Source organism: Enhydra lutris, unplaced genomic scaffold, assembly GCF_002288905.1.
Source record: "Enhydra lutris kenyoni isolate GAN:26980312 unplaced genomic scaffold, ASM228890v2 scaffoldscaffold37, whole genome shotgun sequence".
In the NCBI taxonomy this organism is placed as follows: Eukaryota; Metazoa; Chordata; class Mammalia; order Carnivora; family Mustelidae; genus Enhydra; species Enhydra lutris.
Window position 1 is genome coordinate 11,447,506 of NW_019154121.1, and position 20,799 is coordinate 11,468,304.

The 20,799-nt window shown below is 38.0% G+C and overlaps 1 protein-coding gene across 1 annotated transcript in view; it reads right to left on the bottom strand.

The window, feature by feature from the left end:
• Window positions 1-487: 487 nt before the first annotated feature.
• LOC111154441 (tyrosinase) overlaps window positions 488-20,799 on the bottom strand; it is a 128,948-nt gene continuing 108,636 nt past the window's right edge. The window contains exons 8-9 of the mRNA XM_022514041.1: window positions 9,579-9,760; window positions 488-1,035 (exon numbers count right to left, since the gene is read on the bottom strand). Coding sequence (XP_022369749.1) covers window positions 806-1,035; window positions 9,579-9,760 — 412 coding nt within the window. The 3' untranslated portion in view covers window positions 488-805. The remainder of the gene's footprint in view (window positions 1,036-9,578; window positions 9,761-20,799) is intronic.

The window sequence follows — 20,799 nt, forward strand, 5'->3', positions numbered from 1 at the left end:
AGATACTTAGCCAGATTTATCATACAGGCGTGACCTTTATTTTCAGTGACCTTCAGACACATAGTCAGAACTATGGCAGGAAGGAGCTGAAAGTTGTTGACTATTTGAAGTCCCTAACACATTGGAACAAGAATATAAAATACAAAGGAAACATGCTTTCTGAGGAAAATAGAAATGTACTTCTCAAGTTCAAAGGAGTCAATGTGGATTTGTTACTATTTTATTAAAATCAAAGGAAGGAGGACAATAAAAGGAAACATTTCATTAAACAATCAGGAGGAAAGTTCAAAATTATTCCCACATTTTTATAAGAGCACTTTTTTTTTTTTAAAGATTTTATTTATTTATTTGAGAGAGAGACAGTGAGAGCATGAGCGAGGAGAAGGTCAGAGGGAGAAGCAGACTCCCCATGGAGCTGGGAGCCCAATGTGGGACTTGATCCCGGCAGCCCGGGATCATGACCTGAGCCGAAGGCAGTCGTCCAACCAACTGAGCCACCCAGGCGTCCCGATATAAGAGCACTTTTATTCAGATACTGGTAGCAGTTACTCATTACTAAATGGCGTCCTTTTCTTAGAAATATGGGTTTGAGGAAAACTATTAAAGGGATGATTAAACGACAGTGAGGCAAGCAGAGGTGTATTCTACCTGAATTGGAGGAGGAGTGGGTACAGTTTGTATCAATCCTGATAACAGTCTTCATAAACAAATGCCAGGGATTGCTCTGGGGACAACTCCTGGGAACTTGAACATCATTTGATTTAAAGTGAGGGCCTTGTTGGCCTTACTCTATTACCTAAGCCTTTCATAAATTGGTCTGATACAACAAACTGTGGTAATCCTCCTTTTCCATGAGGAGTGGCTGCTTTTCTTCACGGAACTGCTTTCTCTTGCGACGACGACACAATAGACGAGTGATCCCTCCCAGCACAACAGTGAGGGCGGAGCCCACCACAGCAGCCCCAGTGAGCCATGGCCAGATTCGACTTGCTTGTTCTAAGTAGGGCCTTATGTAATCCTGAAAAATGTCCCGTTCTGAAACAGAAAGATGTCCCATGTTTTGACTGTTGTCATCATTAGCTGCACCATCATCATCATCAACATCATTATCATTAACACCATCATCATTATCCTTGCAGATACTATGCAGTCAGATGCTTGGGGCCGAATGACAGCTCTGCCACTTATGAGCTGTAAGAGCTCAGAAAATTCACACTTAATACTCCTATGCCTTAGTTTCTTCATCAGGAGAACAGGAACATGACCCCACCTCGTTGGAACGTTTTAAAATTGACTGATAATATCTAACCTATAAATTATGCAGTGTCTACAACCAAGTCAACTACCATAACTTTTAGATCTTTATTCTGATATTTGCTTGCACATTTCTAAATAACAGGCAAATATTACCATCTTTTAATTCATCAGGTTTCTATCTGGAGTTCTTCATACAGAAATAATAATTTTGTTCTCTTACAACTCCCTTTTTCTTTCCTCTGTCTTTTCAGTATAACAATTCATGATTTGGGGTCAAATCCACATCAAGAATTTTCATTGGTTTTAGTATATAAATATTCACAGTGGAAACAAAGATGGTGCTATGATTACATTTCTTTATATTATATTTTCTTGGGAGTTAGTAACTTGTATCCTTCTGCTTGATTTAAAAATACCATCACTACTTATAAGATACTCTAAGATACTCCATATTCATTTTGTATACAAAGAAAACCAGAGAGTGCATCTTGGGCTTCTTTTGCACCAAATTATGTCTATGTGACTCAAGTCTTGAACAAAAGCAATATGTGTAACTTTTTGGCAGTTTCTTTAAAAATAAGAAGCTATGTCTTCTCCTTTCTCCTTTTTTCTTTTTGCTTATCTGGAATGCAGATCGTGTGTCCATGAGCCATCATGGACCATGTGGTCCAGATTAAACCCTAGGTCTTGTGGAATCACAAGAAAGAAGCAGCTCTGGTCCCTGAAATTGTGGAGCTGATATTCAACAACATACAAAGACTGCTGCTTGAGCAGTTAGTCAAGTAATATATTTTAGCCATTGATCTTTGAACCTGCATCTGCTCCCTATCCCTACCTTCCCATCCTTACTGATGCAGAAATTTTAACCTTTTTTTGTTTGTTTGTTTTGTTATTGTTGTTTTATAGATTTTGTTTATTTATTTGACAGAGAGAGACTGTGAGCAGGGAGATGGGGCGGAGGGAGAGAGAGAAGCATGCTCCTTGCTGAGCAAGGAGCCTGATGTGGGATTGGATCCCAGGACCCTGGGATCATGAGCTGAGCTGAAGGCAGATGCTTAACAGCCACCCAGGTATCCCTATAACATTTTTTTATGAACTCTTTCCTTGGGTATAATTGCTCAGTACATGGTAGACCACTGACAAGGTGGGCCAATCAGAATCTTTACTCAGAATTCACTGTGCTGGAGTTGTCAGGTGGCTTGAGAGCTTATGACAGGCTTACATCTCAACTTGTGGAAGACAGGATGAACGCACTCCAAGAAATAGAGATGAGAGCTAGAGGAGAGAGAGACAGGATGACAGAGGAACAGAGAAACAGAGAGATACAGAGAGAGAGAGAGAGAGAGAGAATGAATTAGGGCTTTTAGTTTCCTGGTTCCTGCTGTTCCTCAGTCTCAGCTGCATTTCTGCCCTTCCCAGAGTTTGAGTGTTCATTCCATCCTTGGATTTTTTTAAACCAATAAATCCCCTTTTTTAATATAATCTCATTCCTGTGGAGTTTCTGTCATTTGCATTTTTGAAAGTCCTAATTATTTTAAAAAGTTGATTTTATACCCACCACAATAGACAATAGAGTAATTAACTTACAAAATTTTGGAATTACAATGATATATGAACTCCGTATATAATAAAAATGAGATACACAAACCAATGAGAAAGGGAATATTTATCTAATAACCTATCTTGGAAAGCAGGGATAGCAACATGAAATAAAATTTAAAATGGAGGGGCGCCTGGGTGGCTTAGTGGGTTAAAGCCTCTGCCTTCAGCTCAGGGCATGATCCCAGGGTCCCAGGGTCAAATGAATAAATAAAAAAATAAATCTTTAAAGCTGTACACAACTTAAGGTTTTTTTTTTTTTTTTTAAAGATTTTATTTATTTATTTGACAGATCACAAGTAGGCAGAGAGGCAGGCAGAGAGAAGGGAGGAAGCAGGCTCCCTCTGAGCAGAGAGCCCAATGCGGGGCTCGATCCCAGAACTCTGGGATCATGACCCGAGCCGAAGGCAGAGGCTTTAACCCACTGAGCCACCCAGGCGCCCCCAACTTAAGGTCTTTTAAAAAAAAATTTTTAAATGGAAGTCACGCCGTTGGCCATAAACTTGATAATGTTCTAAATGTTTTTTAATGAAGGATTATTCTTTTTTTAATCAGGAGAATTTGTTACAAATGAATATCATAGTACTAAAGCCCAATATTCATTCAAAGGAGATAAAAGTGAGCTTCTCTGGCTTATGTGGGGCTAAAGGGCTAAAACCCAGTTCATTTTTCCCATTACTTTTTCTTCTGTCCTTGACACCATCTTTTTGCCGGCTGTCACTAAGTTACCTCTATAATTCCAAGAGCCCACTAAGCATAATTTGAACAATATTGCAATTTAGAGTTTCTCTTCACCAGTAAGGGATAACAACTTGCAAAGGATAAATATTACCAAATAAATTATACAAATGACTTATAACTTTGGTATTTAAATCTAAACAATAAAAGTCAAAAAGCTAAAACTAAAAAGAAACATCAAAATGTTACTGTTTTCAATATATTTAAAATTAGTTTGAAAGAGTGACTACAAATGTCTGTCTTATTCTGCTAGTAGTTACTTCAATATATAAAATACATTTAAAATGTCTTGCAGAGGACAGAGAGGTTACATAAGAAATCTGATTTCCTCTGTTTCTGGCTCTGCTTAAACCCAAATCACAATTTCAAAATACTATTTCTACATCTGTTCTGCTGTCCAGCTTCCCTTACAATTTCTCTACTTCAGTCCACTCCAAGTAGTCTCAATTTTTACTGTCACCAAGGGTCTTCTTTGAAACTCTCTTTACATTTCTTAGTGGCTCCAAACCGAAATTCAGCCTTTCATTCTCAGCTATCAGCTATCCAAACAGTGCAACTTTAAATTCTTTCTTAATATCAGAATTTTTCTATCTTTACCCAAAGTTCCATTTTTTCATGTCACCCTTTCTCTTCAGAATAATCGTTTATTCTGTTTGTCTTCTGCTCTAATGTGTTCGAATCACATGCTCATTGACTCACACAACAAATATATCAATTAGTTTGGGACCATTATCGTAACTTAATGAATTACAAATCTATAACTTAAAAGGTTTGCCTATAATATTTAAATGAGACAATGTATATATAGCTCTTGGTATAATACCTTAGCACTTAGAAAGCAATTTATAACTGTTACTAATTCTCATTATTCTATAGTAATTTCAATGATATTCCCATGGAACAAGCTTCTGATAAAAATTTCTCTCTCAAACCTGCTTTGATTACTTATTTAGTTCAACTTTCTTTTGTATTCTCAGACTCTCTGTTTCTTTGCTCCCTTGTGTCACTTGACACAATTGTCTATGTGTTAATAATTATTTATACGTATGTCTTTTCAGACTTGATCATAAATTCTTGAGAGCAAGTATTAGGTCTTTTTTGTTTTATCTTTCATTCTTCTATTCATTCATTTGTCGATTCACTCATACAGTAAATGTTCCATGAGACACATGATATGCCAAGTGGTGGTCCTGGCACTGTAAGTGAAAAGACACATAAGCAGAGGTCCTGGCCTGAAGGAAACAATAACTGTAAGAAAAGACTGACAAGCATGCTAAGTATTTCAAGAGTAATGTTGCAATGATGAAAGTATGTAAAAAGATACAATGGAATCGTGGTGGTAAGACCTCTTATATCTGTCTGGGGAGTCAAGGAAGGCTTCCCAGAAGACTTTCTCACTGAGTAGAAGAATGAATAGAACTTGAGCATGTGATGTTGATGGCAAGCCATTCCAGGCAAAGGAAACCGGACCACCACCTGGCATGGATACATTAAAATAATTATTAATACATAGACAAGATTCTGTGTAGACAAGCATAGCTATTGAACACATCTGTGAATGAGAGAAGCCCATCATCAAATCCCATCTGCAGAACGAGGCACTCTAGTTACCATGATCATGTCTCCTCCTCTCATTTTTAACATCAAATATCAAGGTCTTTGGGAATATATTGGGTTTAGGAGGCTCTCAACAGAGCAGTACCATATAGAAAGCAGGATCACATTTACCAACAGCATTGAGGACACAAGCTTTCATCGCCAAAGCTTTTTGGTCTCACCTTGAATCAGTTATGCGTGCAACAAAATCACCTGCTGCTCAATTTTTAAAAGCATCACTAAATTCAATTATAAGAGAAAATATTTGACAAATGCCAGACATCAGCTGCCTTTTACGGAAAACACTTAAGTAATTACAAACATGAGTACCTGAATGATGAGTAACAAACTGCTTGAGAACTAAATTACATCAAAAAGTTTTTAGGGACTCTTTTTAGTAGGCTTAAAGTTTAGCAAGAAATAGGAATAAATTTTAAATTCCTTGAATGTGTATCAGAAGCAATAGAATAATTCGTAAAAGGAAAATAGGCAATTATTGTTGTTGTTTTTAAAGTCAACCTTCTTAAAATTAATGGTGTAGATTCACAGTTTTATGAAAATTACCATCAATAGATAAAACATTTCAAATCCATTTTATTTTTTAAATATTTAATAGAAATAATAGATACCATACTAGAAATAATAAATACCATAAGGCCCTAATGGGACTCTTTGAGCCTCCACCCCCTCCTCCGTTTGGATGGGTTTTGTTGCCTTTTCAGTAAAAATTACCCATTTGGACACCAGAGAAGGAACCATGAGATAGAACATAGTGGACAAGACACATGGGGACTAAAGAGAGCCCTCTCTACTGTGGAGTAAAGGCGGGGCGGGGGATTATTCAGTATTCGCCACTTAGTACCTCTGGGACAGAATTAGTCACTTAACCTTTCTGTTTTCAATTTACCTATAAAACAAAATCAAAATCACTTCACATTAGACTGTGAAGATTAGCAGAGATAGCAATTCATATGCTGATGTCTATAATTTATTGCCTGTTAGTAACTGCAGGCCAGAACATCTTCTGAGTTTCAAGGCCATCCACCTGCCCCAGAGACATATTTGCCCTGATGTTTCCTATCACCCATTTCACTGTGTGATTAGTGCAACCAGGAGAGTCCTCCATGTTTGGCCTTGCTCCTACTGTGCCTATCTCAGTGAGCATGTCACCATCCACCATCTTCATAGGCCAGAGAGCTTATAGGCATCCCCGATATCTCCTTTTCTCATCTCATATATGAATCATTTTCCAAGTTCTGTACATTTTATATAAATTCAAAATAGTTCAAATTCTTTCATGCCTTCTGCCCTCTCCTGAGCACAAAGACAGCCACCCACACTGTCTTCACCTCTCTACTGGATGCCTGTAACAGCATCATCATGTCCTTCTCTGAAGATGCTTTACAGCTGCTACAGAATTTCCTATATGCTGCAGCAACAAGAAGGTTTTGCAAACTCAAACCATTTAGAATTTATCAATGTCTTCTGTTATTTTAACAATGTAGCCAAAACCCATAATCAAGATCCCCTTTTCAACTACTCACTTCTTCCAGTCATACTGCTGTCCTCTGAAATATCACTTCATTGAACCCTAGAGGTAGGTATGTCCCTAAACAAAGAAGTCATTAGGTACATAGCTGTTTAACATCTTTATCTACCATTACAGTGCAAACCCTGTGAAGATAGACTATGTTTTTTACCACTGTATCCATTCTAAGACAATGATTGGTTAGGTAGTTACTAAATACATGTATATAGAAAGAATAAATTAATCACAATACCACCTAGAAAATACATAGCATGATAGAAGACTTGAAATATGTTAAAATACATATTTAAAAATGACCTGGGTATTAAAAGGGGTGACATATTAATAACAAGCTTTACTTATATTGGTTAAGAGATACCACACTTCATGGTCAATATCACATGTACTCAAACTGATTCACCCAATGATACTGGATGTCATTTGATACTTAAACTAGAGAAACTTGCAGAATGTCAAGTCTGATCTTGTGGGACTATACTCATGATGGACAGGGGAAATTTTAAATATAAAAAATTACTATGTAACTCTAGTAAGGAGTGATTAAACATGGCTATATATATGCATAAGATGATTTACTATCTGAGAGTTTGACAAATGGATAAACAGGGTCAGAATTTAGCCAGAAGGAACAATATGTTTAAAAGCATGTGCCCATGAAAGACTTTGGCATGTTTTGGAGATCATAAAATCCTAAGTGGTAAATCTCCGAAAAGCCATTCCCAATTTGATCCTTTCCCTCCCTTTCAGAAGGGGAAACATGTTACTTGAGACTGCCACTTTTTTGAGTCCCCTTACAATATGACTGCACTTTGCAAAATCCCCTGTTCTCAGTGATCTCAAGGTTTTCAAAAAACTGATATCCAATGCTAGCCATTTTCGTATTCCTTCCACTGGCTATGATTTTCAGATAAAACAAAACAGGTTAATGAAACCCATATTTGTTCAGCTAAGGGTCCCCCAAAGGGCAGGTAAAATTTGACAAAATACAGGTTCTCTTGTTGGCCCTACACTGTGGTTCTGCTGTGCCACATACTAACTTGATGGCCCAGGACTCCTTATTTGCATTCTTTAAGCCTCTGTTTTCTCACCTAAAAAAGGAAAAAAGAAATAATAGTGCCTCATTTATATAATAGTTATGAAGATTAAAGGAAATAATGCACAGGGCACTCCTAGAGGAGTTACATTCATGTAAAAAATACTCAATATATGTTAGTTATTATAACGGGATTCCATTTCTCTCCACAGGGAAATTTTCCATTACTTCTACTACTCAAATAGGAGAACTTAGCATTGCATAATTACACTGTACACTTTCCACCTGTATTTTTCTTGGTATTCTCTTCGTTTATAATATTCTCTGCTCTTGTCTATCTGCTACTTGCCTGCTCATCCTTCAAGGTGTTGTCTTTCTAGGCTGAATTATTCAGAAGTTATTGCTTTCTCCCCAGTGCTCCTTTTGGATTTTTGTTTATGACTCTTTTGCTGCACTAAACACAGCCTGATGTTTTGTACTTTCTTGCACAATTGTCTGGCTTCCACACTGAACTTGGAGCTGCTTGAGGTTTGGAACTATGTCAGTCGTTTATGTCTTTAAAATCTAGCATGAGGGTTGGAAGTTGGTAAATGTCAACAATTTGTTTAATTTACTTCTCGTTTTTATGACTTATCATTTTTATGAATTATCAATGAATTTAATGAAATGTCAATGTTTATTGAATACCTCTTACCTACAAGCCATATGTTGTTTTACTGTTTTTGGTTGTTGACCCTCTTGTGTTAGAGTAGAAGCATAATGTAGTGAATTGAAGAGAGGGCCTTGTGGTACTGATATCTGGCTCCTCTATATACTGGTGTCTGCTATTGGGAAAATCACTAAAATTCTCATAGTATTAGTGTCCTCACCTATTTCTGGAGATAATAATACTTATCTAATATATGATTTATTAATAACACATGTATAAGAGCTGCATGTAGCAAGCTCTTGGTGGGGGAAGGCATTGTTAACTGTTCCTCATTTATTAAGATATTGACATATTTCTACTCAGGGAGATTATTTAAAGCCTGCATATAATTATAATCTTAGAGTTTTATGTTATTACTTTAATTATAGTCATAACAATTATCATGATAGTTTCTTGGTAACCCTAGGAGAAAGTTCCCAAAGATAACTCTAAACCTGCTGGATGTCTATCTTGTACCACACCATATTGGACTCTTTACTATATCATATTCATTTAATTATAACAATATCTTGGTGCACCTAGGTGGGTCAGTCGGTTAAGCATTTGCCTTCAGCTCAGGTGTGATCCCAGGTTTCTGGGATCAAGCCCTGCATCAGGATCCCAGCTCAGCGGGGAGCCTGCCTCTCCCTCTCCATCTGGCTCTCCCCCAGCTCATGTTCTCTCTTGCTCTCAAATAAATAAATAAGGTCTTTAAAAAACTGTCACAGTATCTCTTTGTGCTATTCTGATCCCAATATTTTCAGTTAAAAAACTGAGATTCACGGGGTTGAAGCAAAATTTCCAAGGTCACTTAATGGTCAGCTGATAGTCATGCCTTAAACTCGCCTTTTTTTTTTTTTCCTGATTTTAATTCTAGCGTTCTTTTCATGGTTGCCATATACAAAATGCCCTATATTAAGCAGATCGGATGTGAATTTAAAGATCCTTGCAACTTAGTTCATGTAATAATAAATTAGTGAAAAATTAAGTGTTGTAATGTGCTTTCCCAATTTAAAGGCTTTGGGGATAACATTATAAACATGTAAGGCTAGGTACTTTCTCAAAAGAAGCTGGTCACACTAGATTCACTAATTCATATGAAAGAAATTAAACTTTACCTGATTCTTGTAGGTTGCTATAATCATAGCCCAGATCTCTGGATGAAATAAAAAAATCACCATTCCTGTACAGAGGTATAAAAGGAACCATGTAGGATTCCCGGTTGTGCCCAATGGGTGCATTGGCTTCTGGATAAACTTCTTGAAGAGGATGGTGCCTTCGGAGCCACTGTTCAAAAATACTGTAGAGGAAAGGATTATTCAGACTCAGAAACATGTTATTTATAAAATATTTAGAATTCTTGGAGTAAAATAATAAGGCATATCTTAAAATCCCAAGACACGGAAAAATCCCGGATATATTTTTCATGCTTTGAAAATATTTTGTAAAGCACTAGCTCATACTGTCAGACCCTGATGAAGCTCACTCATTTGAAAGAAATGTGAGAGGATAACTTTGGAAAGGGAATTTCTTAGGTAAGTGAATCTACGTGACAAGTTTAGACCTTTCAGAAAGCTTCAAAGCAAGGATAATTATTGGTTGAGTGACAGCTGGGTTGAAAATGTAAATTAAATATGTTTCTTGTCTCAAAGAAAGTGAGCCCAAAGAAAGAACACATAAAACTAAGTTAGAATCAGTTCTGGAATTTGGTCATTTTTTTGGGTCACAGTAGGTAATTTTCAATTATTTCAACCAACTTGCCGTGTTTTGTGAAGAGTATGCTTAATGAAACTTGGGGAGAGAAAGAGCTCTCCTCCAACAACGGAGACTAAATATACTTGGACTCATTTCCCAACTTCCCCTGAAACTAGAATATGGCCATACGATCAATTCTCAGTCAGTCAGATATACCCATGAAGCCTTTGAAACAGATATAGTGACACACAGAAACAAGAATGATGGAAAACTATTCTGGTCGTGGGCAAAAACAGTTGCAATAACTTATGGGAGATTGCAAGACTGGAAGAACAAGCAAGGAACTATCCAGTGTTTTATAGCTTGGTTTTAGCAGATTTCATGGTTGTTACCCTCCTCCTCCCTTTTCCCCACCTGTTTCTGAACCTCATTCGCCATGATTTCCTGACCTATTCAGTATCCTTTTAGTAAAGACTTTTTCTGTTAATTAGCCAGAGTTAGTATCTGTTGTATGCAATTAAAAATTCTGACTGGAGAGTCAAGATGGCGGAGAAGTAGCAGGCTGAGACTACTTCAGGTAGCGGGAGATCAGCTAGATAGCTTATCTAAAGATTGCAAACACCTACAAATCCAACGGGAGATCGAAGAGAAGAAGAACAGCAACTGTAGAAACAGAAAATCAACCACTTTCTGAAAGGTAGGACTGGCGGAGAAGTGAATCCAAAGTGACGGGAAGATAGACCGCAGGGGGAGGGGCCGGCTCCCGGCAAGCGGCGGAGCAACAGAGCACAAAATCAGGACTTTAAAAGTCTGTTCCGCTGAGGGACATCGCGCCAGAGGCTTAACCGGGGTGAAGCCCACGCAGGGTCAGCGTGGCCTCAGGTCCCACAGGGTCACAGAAGGATCGGGGGTGTCTGAGTGTCGCAGAGCTTACAGGTATTAGAACAGGGAAGCCGGCTATAGAGACAGAGCCGAGGAGTAAGCTCTCAGCTCGGGGTTACCTTGAACCGGTCGCAGGCTCGGTCAGCTCAGAGCGCGGCCGGAGGCAGGGTGACGGGAGTAAATGGGCGCTGTTCTCTGAGGGTGCACTGAGGAATGGGGCCCCGGGCTCTCGGCTCCTCCGGGCCGGAGACCGGGAGGCCGCCATCTTCATTCCCGCCCTCCGGAACTCTACGGAAAGAGCTCAGGGAACAAAAGCTCCCGAAAGCAAACCCCAGCGGATTACTCAGCCAGGCCCCTGGTAAGGGCGGTGCAACTCCGCCCGGGGCTAAGACACTTGAGAATCACTACAACAGGCCCCTCCCCCAGAAGATCAACAAGAAGCCCAGCCAGGACCAAGTTCACCTACCAAGGAGAGCAGTTTCAATACCAAGGAGACCAGCGGAATTCCAAAGGAGGAGAAAGCAAAGCACAGAACTCATGGCTTTCTCCCCATGATTCTTTAGCCTTGCAGTTAATTTAATTTTTTTTCTTTTTCAATTTATTTTTCTTCTTCTGCTAAATTTTTTTAACTTTTACCCTTTCCTTTTTTAACGTTTTTTAACTAGTTTATCTAATATATATATATATTTTTTCCTTTTTATATTTTTTCTTTATTGGTTTTCTTTTATTAATTGTTTCTTTCATTTTTTTTTCCTTTTTTTTCTTCTTTCTGAACCTCTTTTTATCCCCCTTCTCCCCCCTCACGATTTGGGATCTCTTCTGATTTGGCTAAAGCATATTTTCCTGGGGTTGTTGCCACCCTTTTAGTATTTTACTTGCTCCTTCATCTACTCTTATCTGGACAAAATGACAAGGCGGAAAAATTCACCACAAAAAAAAAGAACAAGAGGCAGTACCAAAGGCTAGGGACCTAATCAATACAGACATTGGTAATATGTCAGATCTAGAGTTCAGAATGACGATTCTCAAGGTTCTAGCCGGGCTCGAAAAAGGCATGGAAGATATTAGAGAAACCCTCTCGGGAGATATAAAAGCCCTTTCTGGAGAAATAAAAGAACTAAAATCTAACCAAGTTGATTAATGAGGTGCAATCAAAAATGGAGGCTCTCACTGCTAGGATAAATGAGGCAGAAGAAAGAATTAGCGATATAGAAGACCAAATGACAGAGAATAAAGAAGCTGAGCAAAAGAGGGACAAACAGCTACTGGACCACGAGGGGAGAATTCGAGAGATAAGTGACACCATAAGACGAAACAACATTAGAATAATTGGGATTCCAGAAGAAGAGGAAACAGAGAGGGGAGCAGAAGGTATATTGGAGAGAATTATTGGAGAGAATTTCCCCAATATGGCAAAGGGAACAAGCATCAAAATCCAGGAGGTTCAGAGAACCCCCCTCAAGATCAATAAGAATAGGTCCACACCCCGTCACCTAATAGTAAAATTTACAAGTCTTAGTGACAAAGAGAAGATCCTGAAAGCAGCCCAGGAAAAGAAGTCTGTAACATACAATGGTAAAAATATTAGATTGGCAGCAGACTTATCCACAGAGACCTGGCAGGCCAGAAAGAGCTGGCATGATATATTCAGAGTACTAAACGAGAAAAACATGCAGCCAAGAATACTATATCCAGCTAGGCTATCATTGAAAATAGAAGGAGAGATTAAAAGCTTCCAGGACAAACAAAAACTGAAAGAATTTGCAAATACCAAACCAGCTCTACAGGAAATATTGAAAGGGGTCCTCTAAGCAAAGAGAGACCCTAAAAGTAGTAGATCAGAAAGAAACGGAGACAATATACAATAACAGTCACCTTACAGGCAATACAATGGCACTAAATTCATATCTCTCAATACTTACCCTGAATGTTAATGGGCTAAATGCCCCAATCAAAAGACACAGGGTATCAGAATGGATGAAAAAACAAAACCCATCTATATGTTGCCTACAAGAAACTCATCCTAAACCTGAAGACACCTCCAGATTTAAAGTGAGGGGGTGGAAAAGAATTTACCATGCTAATGGACATCAGAAGAAAGCAGGAGTGGCAATCCTTATATCAGATCAATTAGATTTTAAGCCAAAGACTATAATAAGAGATGAGGAAGGACACTATATCATACTCAAAGGAACTGTCCAACAAGAAGATCTAACAATTTTAAATATCTATGCCCCTAACGTGGGAGCAGCCAACTATATAAACCAATTAATAACAAAATCAAAGAAACACATCGACAATAATACAATAATCGTAGGGGACTTTAACACTCCCCTCACTGAAATGGACAGATCATCCAAGCAAAAGATCAACAAGGAAATCAAGGCCTTAAATGACACACTGGACCAGATGGACATCACAGATATATTCAGAACATTTCATCCCAAAGCAACAGAATACACATTCTTCTCTAGTGCACATGGAACATTCTCCAGAATAGATCATATTCTCGGTCCTAAATCAGGTCTCAACCGTTATCAAAAGATTGGAATCATTCCCTGCATATTTTCAGACCACAATGCTCTGAAGCTAGAACTCAATCACAAGAGGAAATTTGGAAAGACCCCAAATACATGGAGACTAAACAGCATCCTTCTAAAGAATGAATGGGTCAACCAGGAAATTAAAGAAGAGTTGAAAAAATTCATGGAAACAAATGATAATGAAAACACAACGGTTCAGAATCTGTGGGACACAACAAAGGCAGTCCTGAGAGGCAAATATATAGCGGTACAAGGCTTTCTCAAGAAACAAGAAAGGTCTCAGGTACACAACCTAACCCTACACCTAAAAGAGCTGGAGAAAGAACAAGAAAGAAAGCCTAAACCCAGCAGGAGAAGAGAAATCATAAAGATCAGAGCAGAAATCAATGAAATAGAAACCAAAAAAACAATAGAACAAATCAACGAAACTAGGAGCTGGTTCTTTGAAAGAATTAATAAGATTGATAAACCCCTGGCCAGACTTATCAAAAAGAAAAGAGAAAGGACCCAAATAAATAAAATCATGAATGAAAGACGAGAGATCACAACTAACACCAAAGAAATACAGACAATTATGAGAACATACTATGAGCAACTCTACGCCAACAAATTTGACAATCTGGAAGAAATGGATGCATTCCTAGAGACATATAAACTACCACAACTGAACCAGGAAGAAATAGAAAGCCTGAACAGACCCATAACCAGTAAGGAGATTGAAACAGTCATCAAAAATCTCCAAACAAACAAAAGCCCAGGGCCAGACGGCTTCCTGGGGGAATTCTACCAAACATTTAAAGAAGAACTAATTCCTATTCTCCTGAAACTGTTCCAAAAAATAGAAATGGAAGGAAAACTTCCAAACTCATTTTATGAGGCCAGCATCACCTTGATCCCAAAACCAGACAAGGATCCCATCAAAAAAGAGAACTACAGACCAATATCCTTGATGAACACAGATGCAAAAATTCTTGCCAAAGTACTAGCCAATAGGATTCAACAGTACATTAAAAGGATTATTCACCATGACCAAGTGGGATTTATTCCAGGGCTGCAAGGTTGGTTCAACATCCGCAAATCAATCAATGTGATACAACACATTAATAAAAGAAAGAACAAGAACCATATGATACTCTCAATAGATGCTGAAAAAGCATTTGACAAAGTACAGCATCCCTTCCTGATCAAAACTCTTCAAAGTGTAGGGATAGAGGGCACATACCTCAATATTATCAAAGCCATCTATGAAAAACCCACCGCAAATATCATTCTCAATGGAGAAAAACTGAAAGCTTTGCCGCTAAGGTCAGGAACACGGCAGGGATGTCCGTTATCACCACTGCTATTCAACATAGTACTAGAAGTCCTAGCCTCAGCAATCAGACAACAAAAGGAAATTAAAGGCATCCAAATTGGCAAAGAAGAAGTGAAACTATCACTCTTCGCAGATGATATGATACTATATGTGGAAAACCCAAAAGACTCCACTCCAAAACTGCTAGAACTTGTACAGGAATTCAGTCAAGTGTCAGGATATAAAATCAATGCACAGAAATCAGTTGCATTTCTCTACACCAACAACAAGACAGAAGAAAGAGAAATTAAGGAGTCAATCCCATTTACAATTGCACCCAAAACTATAAGATACCTAGGAATAAATCTAACCAAAGAGACTAAGAATCTATACACAGGAAACTATAAAGTACTCATGAAAGAAATTGAGGAAGACACAAAGAAATGGAAAAATGTTCCATGCTCCTGGATTGGAAGAATAAATATTGTGAAAATGTCTATGCTACCTAAAGCAATCTACACATTTAATGCAATTCCTATCAAAGTACCATCCATTTTTTTCAAAGAAATGGAACAAATAATCCTAAAATTTATATGGAACCAGAAAAGACCTCGAATAGCCAAAGTGATATTGAAAAAGAAAGCCAAAGTTGGTGGCATCACAATTCCAGACTTCAAGCTCTATTACAAAGCTGTCATCATCAAGACAGCATGGTACTGGCACAAAAACAGACTCATAGATCAATGGAACAGAATAGAGAGCCCAGAAATAGACCCTCAACTCTACGGTCAACTAATCTTCGACAAAGCAGGAAAGAATATCCAATGGAAAAAAGACAGCCTCTTCAACAAATTGTGTTGGGAAAATTGGACAGCCACATGCAGAAAAATGAAATTGGATCATTTCCTTACACCACACACGAAAATAGACTCAAAATGGGTGAAGGATCTCAATGTGAGAAAGGAATCCATCAAAATCCTTGAGGAGAACACAGGCAGCAACCTCTTCGACCTCAGCTGCAGCAACATCTTCCTAGGAACATCGCCAAAGGCAAGGGAAGCAAGGGCAAAAATGAACTATTGGATTTTATCAAGATCAAAAGCTTTTGCACAGCAAAGGAAACAGTTAACAAAACCAAAAGACAACTGACAGAATGGGAGAAGATATTTGCAAACGACATATCAGATAAAGGGCTAGTGTCCAAAATCTATAAAGAACTTAGCAAACTCAACACCCAAAGAACAAATAATCCAATCAAGAAATGGGCAGAGGACATGAACAGACATTTCTGCAAAGAAGACATCCAGATGGCGAACAGACACATGAAAAAGTGCTCCACATCACTCGGCATCAGTGAAATACAAATCAAAACCACAATGAGATACCACCTCACACCAGTCAGAATGGCTAAAATTAACAAGTCAGGAAATGACAGATGCTGGCGAGGATGCGGAGAAAGGGGAACCCTCCTACACTGTTGGTGGGAATGCAAGCTGGTGCAACCACTCTGGAAAACAGCATGGAGGTTCCTCAAAATGTTGAAAATAGAACTACCCTATGACCCAGCATTTGCACTGCTGGGTATTTACCCTAAAGATACAAACGTAGTGATTCGAAGGGGCACGTGCACCCGAATGTTTATAGCAGCAATGTCTACAATAGCCAAACTATGGAAAGAACCTAGATGTCCGTCAACAGACGAATGGATAAAGAAGAGGTGGTATATATACACAATGGAATACTATGCAGCCATCAAAAGAAATGAAATCTTGCTATTTGCGACGACGTGGATGGAACTAGAGGGTATCATGCTTAGCGAAATAAGTCAATCGGAGAAAGACAACTATCATATGATCTCCCTGATATGAGGGAGAGGAGATGCAACATGGGGCGTTAAGGGGCTAGGAGAAGAGTAAATGAAACAAGATGGGATTGGGAGGGAGACAAACCATAAGTGACTCTTAATCTCACAAAACAAACTGAGGGTTAATGGGGGGAGGGGGGTTGGGAGGGGTGGGATTATGGACATTGGGGAGGGTATGTGCTATGATGAGTGCTGTGAAGTGTGTAAACCTGGCGATTCACAGACCTGTACCCCTGGGGATAAAAATATATTATATGTTTAAAAAAAATAAAATTAAAAAAAAAAATTCTGACTGGAACAAAAGGTAAACAATTAAGGGACAGAAACGATTGAGTAAGAATACTCAAGCTATAGAAGAATTTATATTGTGTCACTAAAAATGTGAGAAAGAAAAAGATTTTGTATTATCAGGTCATATAACAGAGGTTATATGATATAGATATATCATACATATATGTGTGTATGTCTGTGTGTGTATATATATGTATTTATATATATAACATTTAACATAGATCTGAGGTCAGAGAACTCCCCTTGAGCCTAGCTCTGTGTATGACTCTAAGCAAATCACTGAAATTCTTGGAGATCTAGCCTCCTCATCCTTAAATGAAAGCGATAATATATGTCCTATTTCCAAAGGGATTATCCAATGTGCTAATATTTGTGAAAGTGCTAATAAATATTGTTACTCTGCTATAAAATTTATTCTAGGAGATAAAATGTACATGCATAGCCCAAGTGATGGTGCCTATAAAGGAAAGTGATAAAGCTTCAAACAAACAAATTTGAAAAAGCATTATGAAGTACAATAAAGTGGATAACAATGATGCTGGATGGCAGCATGGTGATCATGTTTTCCGTGATGGAGAACAATTCTATTTGCTTAGAGAATCTGGACTTCAAAAACCCATCGTGCTTAAAGTTGACATTTATTCATTTATTTATTTATTTACTTGATTTATGTTCAGTGAGCCAGCATATAGTACATCATTAGTTTTTGACATAGTGTTCAACAATTCATTAGTTGCATATAACACCCAGTGCTCATTGCAACATCATCTGGTTACCCCACTCCCTTTTCTAACCCACAGTTTGTTTCCCAGAAAATTGGCTTTTATCCCAGAAAATTGGCTTTTAATTGTGAATTAATTGTGGGATCAGAAGGCCACTGATAAGTCCTGAAAATGTGGCCCATAAATTCTAAATAGCTCAATTATTAAATATGTTTATTGAGTTCTTATTATATGCCAAATTTTGGAGAAACACAAGCTTGCATAAAACCCTGAGTTCCATGGGTTTTGACAAAGGATATTTGTAAAATTTCTTAACCTGTTTGATTTTCCTTTTCCTCACCTATGAAGTGGGAATAATATTTCTGGATTAATTAGTATAATATAAGTAAGGTGTATAAGTACTTGACAAATCTAAGTGGAAACAGTCATCATCCACATTCCCTTCTTCCTCTTCACCTCACTCCTCACTACTAATGTTATCCTGGAAGAATGTTACAAGTGGCAAGAGAGAAGAGACATACAGTTACAGAAATGCCAAAGCCATGTATATTTGAGATGGTTCTTCTCTTTCTTCTTCTTCTTTTTTAATTAGGTAAACATTTATTTTTTAAAATTTTTAGAAGAAGCCGTGATGGAAGGGGTGAGGAGCAGAGGGAGAGGGAGAGAGAGAATCTTAAGGAGACACCATGCCCAGTGCAAAGCCCAATGCAAAGCTCGATCTCGATCTCACAACCGTGAGATCATGAGTTGGATGCTTAACTGACTGAGCTACCCAGGTGCCCCTTTGAGCAGGGTCTTTTTAAGAAGGGTTATGATTCTGACCAGCAGGAATGAGAAAGAAGATTCAAAAAGTTTGGTTTTTCTGTGTGTGCCTTAGTAACTGGCCTAACAAACAAACCCTACGTTCTATTCAGGTCCTAAAATTTTATTAATTAGCTTTTTTGTTTTAACTTCTGCAGGTTTTTTCTTTTGATAAAAGCATTACTTGTTTATTACATGCAATCCAGAAAATGTAAATGAACAGAAATGAGAGAAGAATTCATGTAATCATTTCATATTTCTGTTCCATCTAGTTTATAAAATATGCATAAAAACACTACATACATTTTAACAAAAAAGAGAATTGTATTGTAGATAATGTTTTAAAGGCTATTTTATTTGTATTATGCAATATTTAATGTTTAAAAAATATTTAAACATGCTTAAACAATGTTTACCAGCTTTTCAATTGGCAAATCTAATTTTTTTAAATGAGAAGGAGGCTCTCTGATAAAATTAATCTCCCACCCCACCTCTACTAAACTTTGATTTAGAAACAGCCTACTGTTTCTAAACAAGCTACCAGATAAGGGTTTGAGGCAAAAATTGTGCCTTCTGTCAATTGAGAAAAATTACTACTGTAGTTCAACTTATAAATAATCTTTTTTTCTGCCAAGAAACAAAAATTCTTTACCTAGATAAGACAAGGACATCAATTCTTAGCACCAAAAGATTTAATGGATAAAACCATTAATGTGCTCACCCACCTTATCAACCTTTTAAAATGAAGGTATTAATCTTGATTAAATTCTTTATCGGTGGTTCTCATCCTCAGTTAATTTCATCAAACCATGTCTAAAATGACTCACATTGGAATACTGATGCTTAACTTAAATAATCACACTGGCATTTTGGCAAGAACTTATTACCAAAGATTTATATAAACTGTATCTAGACAGTTTTCTGGAATTAGGAAAATGTAAAGATGATTGCAGATGCAAATAGGAAGGAATGTGTTTTAGATATAAAAGTAATGCGAGAAATCTGGTTTCAAGTCTGATATATAAGAATTCTGGACACTCTCATCCTTACAGCAAGAAAAGGCTAGACAAATGGAAAATCAACAACTTTTCTTGGATCATGAGAGAATGAGGTCACAGGACAAAGGCTCACCTACCCCCCTCAAAACTGCAGAGATAAGTACATCCAGGGGAACACAGCTGAGACTTGCTCACCAGGAACAGAAGCAGCTGTATCCATAAACCGGTAGAGATACCTGAACATTTTGATGAATGGTTGGAGATTGAGTATGGCCTAACAGTGGTAGTGAGAAACTCCTGGGAGCCATAGCATAAGGGGAACTCCCAAGCATTTGGGGATTTTAACTCCAGGAACTCTACCAGGTTTTCATGATGAAGACTGGTGAAAAATCCTTTCCTGGGAGGGAGAGAGAGACCATTATGAAGTAAGTCCCCAGACTTCTCCATAACAAACCTCTTTTATTCAAAGGAAATAAATTTCCAGAGTCTTATCCCAACTAGGGGAAGGGGATTCCAGATTTTCTGTCTCACTTAAGAGAAAATAAAGCATAGGGCACTTTGGTCAGAACTTCAAGGAAACAAATTGGGACTGCTGTAACCAAACATGTAGGAGGGAGAGGGTTAAAAAAAAAAAAAGCTATACAATTGAAGAAACAGTCATGAAGGTCACAGCCCCAAGACATTGGCCAAGTAAAAGACTGAAATTTAATATTTTAGGACACATACACACACACCCCACCTTGATATCAAAAGAACTCCAGTATAATGATAGGAATTGCAAGTGAAAGAGCTACAAGATAGGGTGCCTGGGTGGCTCAGTCGTTAAACACCTACCTTTGGCTCAGATCATGATCCCGGGGTCCTGGGATCAAGCCCCACATGGAGCTCCTTAGCTCAGCAGAGAGAATGTTTCTTCTTCTCTCTCTGCCCCTCCCTCTGCCCATGCTAGCTCTATCTCCATCTCTCTCTCTCTCTCTGTCAAATAAATAAAATCTTAAAAAAAAAAAAAGAGCTACAAGGCAGACAGTCCGAAGACTAGTATACAAGAAAGCCCAAAGCCAAGAGTGAAGACTAAGACTGACCTAGGAAAATTTGAAGCCTCCAGCACCTACAGCTACAAAAATCACTAAACACAGCCCAACTTCTTGCCAATTAACATAAATCCTTACATTAAAGGCCTAGCTACCTCAGTTCCTACTACTCAATAAAATATATCTGATTTTAAAGAACAAATCACATGGCATGCCAA